At 35.7% G+C, this 13,097-nt stretch overlaps 1 protein-coding gene across 3 annotated transcripts in view; it reads right to left on the minus strand.

Annotated features, from left to right (window-relative positions):
• SCAPER (S-phase cyclin A associated protein in the ER) overlaps nt 1-13,097 on the minus strand; it is a 514,984-nt gene that overhangs the window by 403,752 nt on the left and 98,135 nt on the right. For all 3 annotated transcript variants that reach the window (XM_039238174.1, XM_039238172.1, XM_039238173.1), the window contains one exon: nt 7,495-7,595. In XM_039238174.1, coding sequence (XP_039094105.1) covers nt 7,495-7,595 — 101 coding nt within the window. The remainder of the gene's footprint in view (nt 1-7,494; nt 7,596-13,097) is intronic.

The following is a 13,097-nucleotide window of genomic DNA, read 5'->3' on the forward strand; positions in this document are numbered from 1 at the left end:
AGCTAACTTCTTCTTCACCGGCCCCAAAACCTTGACAGGATGCACAATTTTACTAAAATGTTTTTCTCAAGCAGTGTTTTCTCTATTCTAATGCCCTCGGTGGGAACCTCCATAACTCCCCAGAATCTCCTTCTCTCTTACTCTGCATTCAATCTAGTGGTTGTGATTTTCTCCTCACATTAAAAAGTGATATTTGTTGTTAGAAAACAAGAAAATTCAGATAAAAGATTATCCAAATAAAGTCGAAAGCTTCTGACAATTTATTGTCAAATCACCTTTCAGAAAGGTTCTACCAAATTATACTTCAACCAGATAAAAAGTGCCAATTTCCCTTGAACCTTGTCAACAGAATCTTATTTTTAAAATGTCAATGGCTTGTGAAAGAGACAGCATTGCTTGCAAAGTCTACAATAATTACTGCGTGGCACTTTACAGGAAAAGTTTGCCGACTTCTGTGCTAGAGTTTCAGTCTGTGACAAGTTCTTTTTCTTACAGAAATTTTAGTAATAGTGTTTATTTTTAAAAATTCCTTAGCAAAATATTTTTGTTTTGAAATTATTTATTTTTATTATCACTACTAGTGAAGCTGGACTTTTTTTATCAGCTATTTAAATGTCTTTTAGGATTTGCATGTTGGTATCTTTTGTCATTTTTTTTCCACTGGGATTTACATCATTTTCTACTTAATCCGAAATCATTTACTACTACTACTGTTATTATTACTATTATGACTACAAATCCATTGACACAGATGACAGAATTATTTAAATTTTAATTTGATTTTTGTTTTTTTTAATGTAGAAAGGTGTATTTTATTTCTATTAAATCAAGCTTATTAATACTTTCCTTTGTGGTTTCTGCTTTTGTCTTATGGAGTTCTCCAAAATAAAAATATATAAATATTTCAGTTTTTACATTTAAAGCTCAAGTCTAGGTGAAATGAATTTTGATGCATGATTTGAGGAATAGAAAATGGATAATGCCACCTACAGGTAATTTAAGGTTGCTTTCTATATCTAAAAGAAGCAAAGAGTAGATACACTGATAACCGGTTCAGATAAAAGATGTCCCAGTAATGCTCTACATGGAAAATGCAAAAGAGTCAACCAAAAAACTACTAGAATTAGAATTCAGCAAAGTCACAGGATACAAAACCAATGTACAGAAATCGGTTGCATTTCTATACACCATTATGAAGCAACAGAAAGAGAAATCAAGGAATCAATCCCCTTCACAATTGCACCAAAAATCATAAAATACCTATGAATAAACCTAACCAAAGAGGTAAAAGATCTGTATGCTGAAAACTGTAAAGAGCTTATGAAAGAAACTGAAGAAGACATGAAATGGAAAAACATTCCATGCTCATGGATTGGAGAACAAATATTCTTAAAATGTCGATACTACTGAAAGCAATCTACACATTCAATGCAACCCCTATCAAAATAATACCAATATTCTTCACAGAGCTAGAACAAACAATTCTAAATTGCATATGGAACCAGAAAAGACCCTGAAGAGCCAAAGTAATGTTGAAAAAGAAAACCAAAGTTGGAGGCATCACAATTCCAGACTTCAAGCTGTATTTCTAAGCTGGAATCATGAAGACAGTATGGTACTGGTACAGAAACAGACACATAGATCAATGGAACAAAATAGAGAACCCAGAAATGGACCCACAATTGTAAGGCCAACTAATCTTCAACAAAGCAGGAAAGAATATCCAATGGAAAAAAGACAGTCTCGTCAGCAAATGGTGTTGGAAAAACTAAACAGCGACATGCAGAAAAATGAACCTGGACCACTTTCTTACACCATACACAAAAATAAACTCAAAAAGGATGAAAGAGCTAAATGTAAGACAGGAAACCATCAAAATGCTAGAGAAAACAGGCAACAACCTCTTTGACCTCAGCCATAGCAACTTCTTACTAGACATGTTTCCAGAGGCAAGAGAAACAAAAGCAAACATGAACTATTGGGACCTCAACAAGATAAAAAGCTTCTTTCTGCACAGAGAAGGAAACAATCAACAAAACTAAAAGGCAACTGATGGAATGAGAGAAGCTATCTGCAAATGACATATCAGATAAAGTGTTAGTATCAAAAACCTATAAAGAACTTACCAAACCTAACACCCCAAAAACAGAGAAACCAGTGAAGAAATTGGGTAAGAGACATAAAAAGACACTTTTCAAAAGAAGGCATCAGATGGCCAACTGACACATGAAAATATGCTCAAAGCACTCATCATCAGGAAAATCAAAACCACAAAGAAATACCACCTCACACCTGTCAAAATGGCTAAAACTCAGGAAACAACAGATGTTGGCGAGGAGGCAGAGAAAGGGAAGCACTTTTACAATGCTAGTGGGAATGCAAACTGGTGGAGCCACTCTGGAAAACAGTATAGAGGTTCCTCAAAAATTAAAAATAGAACTACTCTATGACCCCACAATTGGACTACTAGGTATTTATCCACAGGATACAAAAATGCTGCTTTGAAGGAACATATGCACCCTCATGTTGATAGTAGTGCTATCAACAATAGCCAAATTATGGAAAGAACCCACATGGCCATTGATTTATGAATGGATAAAGAAGGTGTGGTGTATATATATAGTAAAATCTTGGATTTTGAGTAACTTGTTCTGTGAGTGTTCCACAAGATGAGCAAACATTTCTAATAAATTTTAACTTGATAAACAAGCAAAGTTTTGCAATACAAGTATTATAGGATGCCGTATGTCACATGATCCCAACTGGTTCTCTCTCTGTCTCCTACTGTAGGATTGTGGGTGATTATCTCCCATGCTTGGATGCTCAGTCTCAGTGTGTGGCAGAAATCAGTGATTTTTCAGAACACTGGAAGGTGCCCACAACTAGTACTAGTGTATTTTTTGTCACTTCAAAGCACCTATGGACAGTCCTCTGTTTTTCCATACAAGAGTAACCTTAGGAATGCTTTGCTTCATTCTAGGTCAGGCTGCCTGCAGATATAGACTCTTTCCTCTGCTGCCTTATTGCCAGTTACATTAAATACAGTGTATGACAAGAGTTTATTAATACTGTACTGTCATTAACATCCGTGCAAGGATATACAATGGCTGCCATGCAGAAAAAGGTTGGAAAGAAAGGCAGTAAGAAGGAGGAGATGATTATGATGGAAGTTAAGAAGGAAATCATCAAGAAGTACGAACAAGGTATGGAAGTGGCCAAAATTGCAAGATTTTGTAAGTCTACGTCTGCAGAAGAGGAAGGGAAAAAAAAAAGAATCCCTCACTTCAAATGAGATTAAGAAGACATGTAAATGGGCGCCTGGGTGGCTCAGTCGGTTAAGCGTCCGACTTCAGCTCAGGTCATGATCTCGCGGTTCGTGGGTTTGGGCCCCACATTGAGCTCTGTGCTGACAGCTAGCTCAGAGTCTGGAGCCTAGTTTCTGTGTCTCCCTCTCTCTCTGACCCTCCACTGCTTACACTGTCTCTCCCTCTCTCCCTCTCTTCCTCTCTTCCTCTCTCTCTCTCTCTCTCAGAAATGAATAAAAACATTAAAACAGATTTTTTTTAAAAAGATGTGTAAAATGTGGGAAACCATGCAAAGTTTTGGAGAAAAGCACCACCGGAATAAGGCTGTAGCAGTGCGAGCAATGAATCTGTTTAACAGCAATGTAATGCCACATTTCCGTGAAACCCTCAAAAGGAGGCAAAAGCAAGCATCATTGGATAGGTTCCTTGTTAAAGTTGCATGAAAAGAAAAAGATTCCACTGAGCCAACAGATAGCAGTGATTCCATTAGTGATAGTGAAAGTCGTCCTATACAATAACCCTCCTCTTTCTTGTCTTTCTCACACTAGCCACAAAGGTTTTCAAAGGTAAGTGCAGGTTAATTTAGTTATTTTTCTTTATATTTTGTATTTTCTTTATTATTTTGTATTATATTATAGTATTATAATCATTTTTATATGAATATTTTTGGGCTGTGAAATGAATCATCTGAATTTCCATTATTTCTTAGAGGGAAATTTGCTTTGATATACAAGTGCTTTGGATTACAAGCATGTTTCTGTAATAAATTATGCTCACAAACCAAGGTTTTATTGTACAATGGAATATTACTCAATGATCAAAAAGGATGACATCTTGCCATTTGCAACAATGTGGATGGAACAAGAGTATATTATGCTAGGCAAAATAAGGTGAATATAAGGAAGGGAAAGAAAAATAAAATAAAAACAGAGAGAGGCAAACCATAAGAGATTTTTAAATACAGAGAACAAACTGAGGTTTGATAGAGGGGTGGGAGAGAGGGGAAAGTGGGTGATAGGCACTTGCTGGGATGAGCACTGGGCACTGTATGTAAGCAATGAATAATGAGAATACATACTGTATTTCAGCCAATTTGACAATAAATTTTATTAAAAATAAATAAATTTTAAAAAGAAATTTTAAAAAAAGAAAGATTTATTGGAAGGATACAGAGTGTACAAGGTCAAGGACATCCAACAGGGGAAAAAAAAACTAAAATCAAGACTCATGAGGATAAAGACCAAGAAGAGAGAGGCTTTAAAGCAACACTCTTAAGCTTTCAACACCACATGATTTCTCATTTTCCTGATTCTCTGGGTGTATCTTTTCTATTTTCTTTAAACCTGCTTTCTTCTGTTTACTTCACAAAAACAATAGAGCCACCAATCCCAAATCAGCATGATGATCCCTTAACTTGGATCAATCCAGTGAAGGAATGCACATCCCTCGCTCTCACAAATCTAATCACCTCTTATCCAGGGTTAAGTGTGAAACTGTTTGGTACAAACACAAACAAGTAGGCTTGACGGACCCAGGGAGTGTGGGTAAATCAAGCACCCAAAACACCATATCAAAAATTTTCATTATGAGATACGAAGTCAGTCAGTCAGAGAAAGACAAGTATCATATGATTTCACTCATGTGGAATTTAAGAAACAAAACAAAGAGGAAAAACAAAAAACAAAACAAAGCAAAAAAAGACTCTTCACTGCAGAGAACAAACAATGGTCACCAGAGGTGGGGGCGAGGTGGGCGAAATAGGCAAAGGGGATTAAGAGTACACTTATCTTGATGAGCACTGGGTAATGCACAGAATTGCTGAATCGCTATATTGTACACCTGAAACTAATATAACACTGTATGTTAACTATACTGGAATTAAAAAGATTTTTTTTTTCATCATGAGGAACAATGATGTTAAAGAATCAACATATCATGGTTTCCCTGGATTTGGTTTCCTGGGGATCAAGCCTTCCTGGACTTGTCTCTTAGGATATCTTTACTCTCCTCATTCCTTTGTGGGACTGATACCACAGGATAGGACAAAAAACATGTTCTGTACTGGATGATTCCACTTACAAAAACTGAACCACAGTTATATCCAAGAGTAAGAGGCAGCCTAGGCCTGTTTTCTCTGGGTAAAAAGGTATCATTGTAGCTTCAAGCGACTTGGCCCAGTTTACAAGGGCTCAGTTTTCACTTATACGCTTAACTGAGTAATAAACTGTTCTTCTGACTTTGCACACAACCAAAATAATACTAAGTCTAGTTGATCATCTATCTCTGGAGGTATCTCTCAACTCTCCCTGTTGCTACTATTCTAGTCTAAATAGCCATAATCTACAAACTATACTGCTGCATTTTAACCTTCCACACTGCAGCCAGAAAGATTTTTAAAATCACAAATCTGACATATCACTTCCTTACTTAAAAAAGTCTAAAGTTTGTATCATGTCTACAGAGCCCTACATAATCTGGTCCCAATCTCTAGGTTCATCTCATGCTACTCTTCCCCTTGTTCTCTCCATTGCAGTCCTGCTAAACTCTAAATTCTCTGACTATCCTGTGCTCTCTTGTACTTCCAGGATATCACATATATCCATCACCTCTACCTGGGCTTACTTTTCTTCTCTCATTGTCAAGCTAACTCCTATTTGATATTTCTGTCTCACTTAAATATGACCTCCTTGGGGAAGGCTTCCTGGATTCAGCAAATTGGTTGATGGTGCTTTTTCTTATATTCCCCAAGTATAATGTATTTCTTTTTGATGAATTTTGTGCACTGATAAGTATTTCACATCAATCTTTTCTGTGAACACACTATATATTTCTTAAGGGCAGGGACTGTGTCTGTTTCCTTAACTACAATAGTTCCAGAGCTTGGCACTTAGGACTCAGATGTTGTGTGGTGATTTCAAATGAAGGTTTCTCAAAACAGATTAACTTGGGCGGGGGGAGGGAAGAAGGCTAAGGGTACAAACCATAAAACAGGCTCTTAACTCTATAGTTAAGAGGGTTGCTGGAGGGAACGTAGGCAGGGGATGGGTTAAATTGGTGATGGGTGTTAAGAAGGGCACCTGTTGTGATGCGTACTAGGTATTACATGTAAGTGATGAATCACTAAATTCTACTTCTCAAACTATTATACTATACATTAACTAAATGGAATTTAAGTAAAAATTTGAAACCAAAAAAAATGAAGATTTCTAAAGTAACCGACCTCTCATTACTCCCCTAATCAAAAATCATCAATTTACTCATTGAGTACTATACCACATTAAGAAATATGGAGTGACTGGATGGTTCAGTCAGTTAAGCATCAGACTTTGGCTCAGGTCACAATCTCACAGTTCGTGGGCCCGAGCCCCGCACTGGGCTCTGTGCTGACAGCACAGTGTTGGCTTGGGATTCTCTCTCCTCTCTCTGCCCCTACCTTGCTTGCACGCTATTTCTCTCTCAAAATAAATAAATAAAGAAGAAAAATAATATAATTTTCCCTATATTACTTTCACTTCACACATGCTCTGCATTTCAATAGCTGTCTTAATTTTCTCTCTTCATCTAAAAGGCCAACCACTGTGCCTCAGTGGCTCAGTTGGTTAAAGGGTCCCACTCTTGATCTCAGCTCAGGTCATGATTTCATGACTTGAGCCCCTTGGCAGGCTCCACACTATCAGCACGGATTGGGAGTCTCTCTCTCTTCTTCTCTCTGCCCCTCCCCTGCTCATTCTCTCTGTCTCTCTCTCTCTCAGAAAGAGACTCTCAATAAACTTTAAAAAATAAAATAAAAGGCCAACCATTTATTAAAATCCATCATATCTTTTAAACACTTCTGCATCTTGCATGAAATCCTTCCTCATCTATCCCCTACAAGAGAGATGACCCTGTCCTGTTCTGAACACCTGCAACAGTTCTTTTGTAATAATAAGTTCTATTTTATTCCACCCTCAGACTACAAATTCATGATAGTAGTAAATGTATCATATCCATCAATTAAATCTCTGTACTGGATAAAAGTGCCTTGCACTAGTAGGTACTCAACAAATATCTATTACTGAACTGAATAAGAAATACAGATCCCAACTTCTAGACTTTTACACATTTCAAATTAAGCTTAGGTCAAATTCATTGTCAACTTCAATGACTGCTTTTGAAATTGCTGGCTGCTATAAAGACCAGAGTTCATTACCTGCTTTGAGCATCTGTCTTCTCTAGCTTTTCCTGAAGTTGAATCCAGTCAATCAATGCTTTGAAATCTCTCACATAGTTATCCAGCATCATTAGCACCTCCTAGTTAAAACAAACAATAATGATTAAAGTCCATTCTGAGACTGAAAATTTTTAAGAAAAAACTTTAGACTGAAGTACTTAAGAATTAATAGTTTTTACATTATACTTCTCATTGAGAAAGTAGCAAAACCTACTGATTTAGTTTTTTGGGTCTTATTTTTATTCTCACTGTATGGTAAGAAATTAGTAAAGTTAAGAGTCTAAAGACCAAGAGATGGTATTGACATTCTTTCCCAAGACCCCCTGCACCCACCAAATGAACATTTTTAAAATCTTTTTTATTATGAGGTTTAATAAACATTATAGTTCATAAATGTATATACAGATCATCATTTCAAAGCAAAGACCCATACATCCATCCACCCAGGACTAGATTCTAGAAATTACCTGGTGTCTCCTCCCAATCATTACTCTGTCCTTGCTCTGGGGCAACCAGTGCTTTGACTTCTAATAATTTAATTTTACCTGATTTTGAAATTCCTACAAATGAATTCATAGAGTATTAACATTTTGTGACTTCTTTTTTACTTTTGTTTACTAGGTTCATCCATATTATAGGATGAACCTGCAATTCATTTATTGCCACAGTCCAAGGTCACTACTGAACAGTATTCCATTGCATGCATATTTATTTATCCAAACTACAGCTGAAGAACATTGGGGTGATTTCCAAATAATATGCTGTTATTCATGTATGTCCTCTGCATGTATGTATGCATTTCTGTTGAGAATAAGCCCAAGAGAGGAAATACTGACTCACAAGGTGAGCATATGTACTACTCTTGTATATAACACCAAACTGTTTTCCAAAGTGGTTGCTACTCTCACCAGCAGTGTATGAGTCCTCCATACTCCACACCTTCAACTATACTTGGTATTATCTGTTTGAGATTTTCTTTAACTTTTTTTTTCTTAACCAACAAATTCCCCTTTATTTATTTTTTGTTTACAAATAGTTTATTGTCAAGTTGGTTTCCATATAACACCCAGTGCTCATCCCCACAAGTGTCCTCCTCCATGCCCATCTCCCCCCTTCCCCCCCCACCCATCAGTCCTCAGTTTGTTCTCAGCATTCAAGAGTCTCTCATGGTTTGCCTCTCTCTCTCCCCCCACTATTCCCCTCTTCTTCTCCCCCATGGTCCTCTGTTAAGTTCCTCCTCATCCTCCTATACGTGCAAACATATGGTATCTGTCCTTCTCTGCCTGACTTATTTCGCTCAGCATAACACCCTCAAGCTTCCATCCGTGTTGCTACACATGGCCAGATTTCATTCTTTCTCATTGCCATGTAGTATTCCATCGTATAGATAAACCACATCTTCTTGATCCATTCATCCATTGATGGACACTTAGGCTCTTTCCATGTTTTGGCTAATGTTGAGAGTGCTGCTATGAACATTGGGGTACATGTGCTCCTATGCATCCCTTGGGTAAATTCCTAGGGATTTTCTTTAACTTTAACCTGAGCCACTCTGGTTGATGACTGTGTAATGGTTTCATTTTGGTTTCAAGATGTTTTTCTAAGATAATTAATGATTTTCAGCCCTTTTTCATATGCTTATTAGCCATCCTCATTTTGTGAAGTGCCTATTCAAGACTCTACCCAAGTACCTATTAAATACTCTTGTCTTTTTCTCTTTGATTGGACGGAGTTACTAACATCTTTTGGATATGTGCTTTTTTTGGTTATACATGTTGCACAGATATACTTGACTTTTTACTCTCCTAATGGAAAAGAATGTTTTGATGAACATAAATTCCTAATTTTAAGGTAGTCTAACTTCTGACTCTTTTATCTAAGACTGATACTATTTGCATCAATTTTAAGCAATTGTTTTCCTACCACAGGTCAGGAAGATATTCTCCAACATCATCTTTTAGAGCATGGAGTCTCTCCTCTGATATACCGGTCTGTTTATCTATTCTTGTAACAATATCAACCTAACTTACACTGCTGTAGCTCTAAAATTAAAAAAAAACAAAAACAAAAAACAGTAAATCCAACTATATCTTTGACTGCAGGGTGGCCAGGGTAATGCCAGTCCTTTGTATTTCCATACATAAGTTAAAATCAGATTGTCGATTTCCCAGGAGAAAATATTAAAATACAATTTTAATTGTAATTGCATAGGTTCTATAAATCAACTAGAAGAAAACCGACATTTTATAATATTGTCTTTTCTGGTCTATGATATATATATCTTATTTATACCTATATATACTCATATCTTATTCAGTTTCTCTCAAAATGTATGATAATTTCCTGTGTAGAGGTCTTGCACATTTTTAACTTTAGCCCTAAGAATAAACTGGTTGTTTAAGTATTTTTTTCATTTTCTGTTGCTATTGATTTGTATCCAGCAACTTTAACTCACTCAATACATCTAATAATTTCTCATTAGATTCTTCTGGATTTTCTAAATACATAAATGTGAATATGCCATCTGTGAATAATGACATATTTCCTCTCCAAGTGTTATATATTTTGTATGTTATTCTTGTCTTCCTGTGTGGGCTACGATTTTAAGGACAATGCTGAATAGAAATAAAGATAGCAGACTTTGTCTTATTCCCAATTTCAGAAGGAAGGTGCTCAACATTTCACCATTAAGTATGATGTTTACATAGGGTTTTTTGGAAGATTCTTTCCATTAGTAAAGATGTTCTCTTTTATTCTCAGTTTGCTAAATTTCATCAAATATTTTTCTTATATCTACTGGGATAATCATATGATTTTCATCTTTATTCATCTAATTTGTCAAATAGAAATTTCATTCTCAAACGTTAAAACCAACATTGTAGTACTGGAATGAACCTAACTTGACTATGATGTATTGTCCAGTTTTTGAATCACCAGACCAATATATCAATATTTGGTTTAGAATTTGTGCATCTGTACTCATAAGTAGTCTATATTTTCCTTTCTCCTGAAACCTTCAGTTATCAAGGTTATACTGAAAGAGTTCTTTTTCTTTGTTCTAGAAGAGTTTATATAATACTGGCAATTTTTTTTGCTCATTTTTTTGAGATATGACTCACACATCATAAAATTTACCATTTATAATTATACAATTCAGTCACTTTTAGTACATGCACAGAGTTGTGCATCTATCCAATTCCAGAACACTGTCATCACCCCCCAAAAAAACCCAGTACCCATTAGTAGTCACTCCCCATTCTCACCTCTTCTAGCCCTTGGAAGCCACTAATCTGCTTTCTGTCTCTATGGATCGGCCAGTTCTGGACATTGCAAATAAACAGTATCATATAGAAAATGGTCTTTTGTAGCTGGATTCTTTTACTTAATGTTTTCAAGATTCATCCATCTGGTAGCATGTTATCTATACCTCATTCTTTTTCATGACTAAATAAATGCATAAACAAACACATTTTCTTATTCACTTATCAGTTGATAGATATTTGGCTTGTTTCCACCTTCCACCCATTAGGAATAATGGTGCTATGAACATTCACATCTAAGTTTTTCTATTTCTATTTCTCTTGGGTATATACCTAGTAGTGGATTTACTAAGTCATATGGTAACTCTAAATTTAACATGAATTACCAACATTTTTTCCACAACAGCTGCACAATTTTACATTCCCAGCAGCAATATATAGGCACACCTCATTTGACTATGCTTCATTTTAATGCAGTTCAGAGATATCATGTTTTTTACAAATTGAAGGTTTGTGGCAACTCTATGCTAAGCAAGTCTATCTATGCCATTTTCCCAACAGTGTTTGCTCTCATCATGTCTGTGTTACACTTTAGTAATTCTTGCAATATTTCAACTTTTTCATTACTATTATATTTGTTATGGTGATCTGTAATCAGTAATTACAATTCATTGAAACCTCAGATGATTGTTAGCAATTTTTAGCATAAAGTATCTTAAGGCACATACATTGTTTCCTTAGACATGCTGTTATTGCACACTTAGACTACAGTATAGCAAAAACATAGCTTATATGTACTGGGAAACCAAAAAATTCACTGACTTGCTCTACTGTGGTATTTGCTTGACTGCAGTGGTCTGAAACTGAACCTGGAGGATGTCCAAGGTATGTCTGTATGAGGGCCAAATTCTTCACAACCTCAGCAGCACCTGCTATTTTCTGATTTGTTAAGTCAAGTCACCCTAATAAGTATAGTATTATTGTGGTTTTTATTTGCATTTCCCTGATGACTAAAATTATTGAGCATATTTTCATGTGCTTATTGGACATATGCAAATCTTTTTTGAAGAAATGTCTATTCAAATCATTTGCCAAATTTTAGCCTAGGTCATTTGTACTTTATATTTTTGAACTGCAAGAGTTCTTTATATATTCTAAATATTAGACTGTTATAAGATACATGACTTAAAAATATTTTCTCTCAGTCGTGAGGTGTCTTGTCACCCAATAGCATTCAATAATACATATAAGTTTTCAATTTTAATGAAGTTCAATTTATTTATTTTTCCTTTGGTTGTGTTTTGGGTATCATATATAAGAAACTGCTGCCAAGTTCAAGGTCACAAAGATTTACACCTATGTTTTCTTCAAAGAATTTCAGTTTTAGGTTTTACATTTAAGTCTTTAATCTATTTACAGTTATTTTTTGTATATGGTGTGAGGTAGGGATCCATATTCATTCTTTGTGTGTGGATATCTAGTTGATCCCAGCACCATTTGTTAAAAAGACTATTATTTCTCCATTAAAAGGTCTTGGTACCCTTGTCAAAAATCAATGGACACATGGGGTGCCTGGGTGGCTCAGTCAGTTGAGCATCCAACTTTGGCTCAGGTCACGATCTCATGGTTTGTGAATTTGGGCCCTGCGTTAGGCTCTGTACTGACCATCAGAGCTTGGAGCCTGCTTCAGATTCTGTGTCTCCCTCTCTCTCTGCCCCGCCCATGATCATGCTCTGTCTCTCAATGATGTATCAATGTTAAAAAAAATTTTCTTAAATCAATGGACATAGATGTGGATTTCTTTCTGAGCTCTCAATTCTTTTCCATTGATCTACATCTATCCTTATTCCAGTACCATGCTATTTTTATTACTGTAGCTTTGTAGTGAGTTTTGAATTCTAAGTTTTGAAAAGAACTTTGTTCTTTTTCAAGATTGTTTTGGCTATTCTTTGTCCTTTGCATTTCCATTCAATGTTTAGGATCAGCTTGTCCATTTCTGCAAAAAAAGAGATTAGAATTTCAGTAGGGATTGCACTGAATCTGTATATCACTTTGGGGAGCACCGCCATCTTAGTATTAAGTGTTCCAATCCATAAGTTCAGATGTCTTCCTCTTTATCTAGGTCTTCTTTAATTTCTTTTAATGATGTTTTGTAGTTTTTAGTGTACAAGTTTTGAACGTCTTTGGTTAAATTTATTACTAAACATTTTTCTTTCTTCTTTTTGATGCCATTATAATGGGACTGCTTTCTTAATCTCATTTTTTGGTTGTACATTACTAACATATAGAAACACAATTTTATGTATTGATCTTGTATTCTGA

The sequence above is a fragment of the Hyaena hyaena genome, unplaced genomic scaffold (genome assembly GCF_003009895.1).
Source record: "Hyaena hyaena isolate Hyena2069 unplaced genomic scaffold, ASM300989v1 scaffold_137, whole genome shotgun sequence".
Classification (NCBI taxonomy): domain Eukaryota; kingdom Metazoa; phylum Chordata; class Mammalia; order Carnivora; family Hyaenidae; genus Hyaena; species Hyaena hyaena.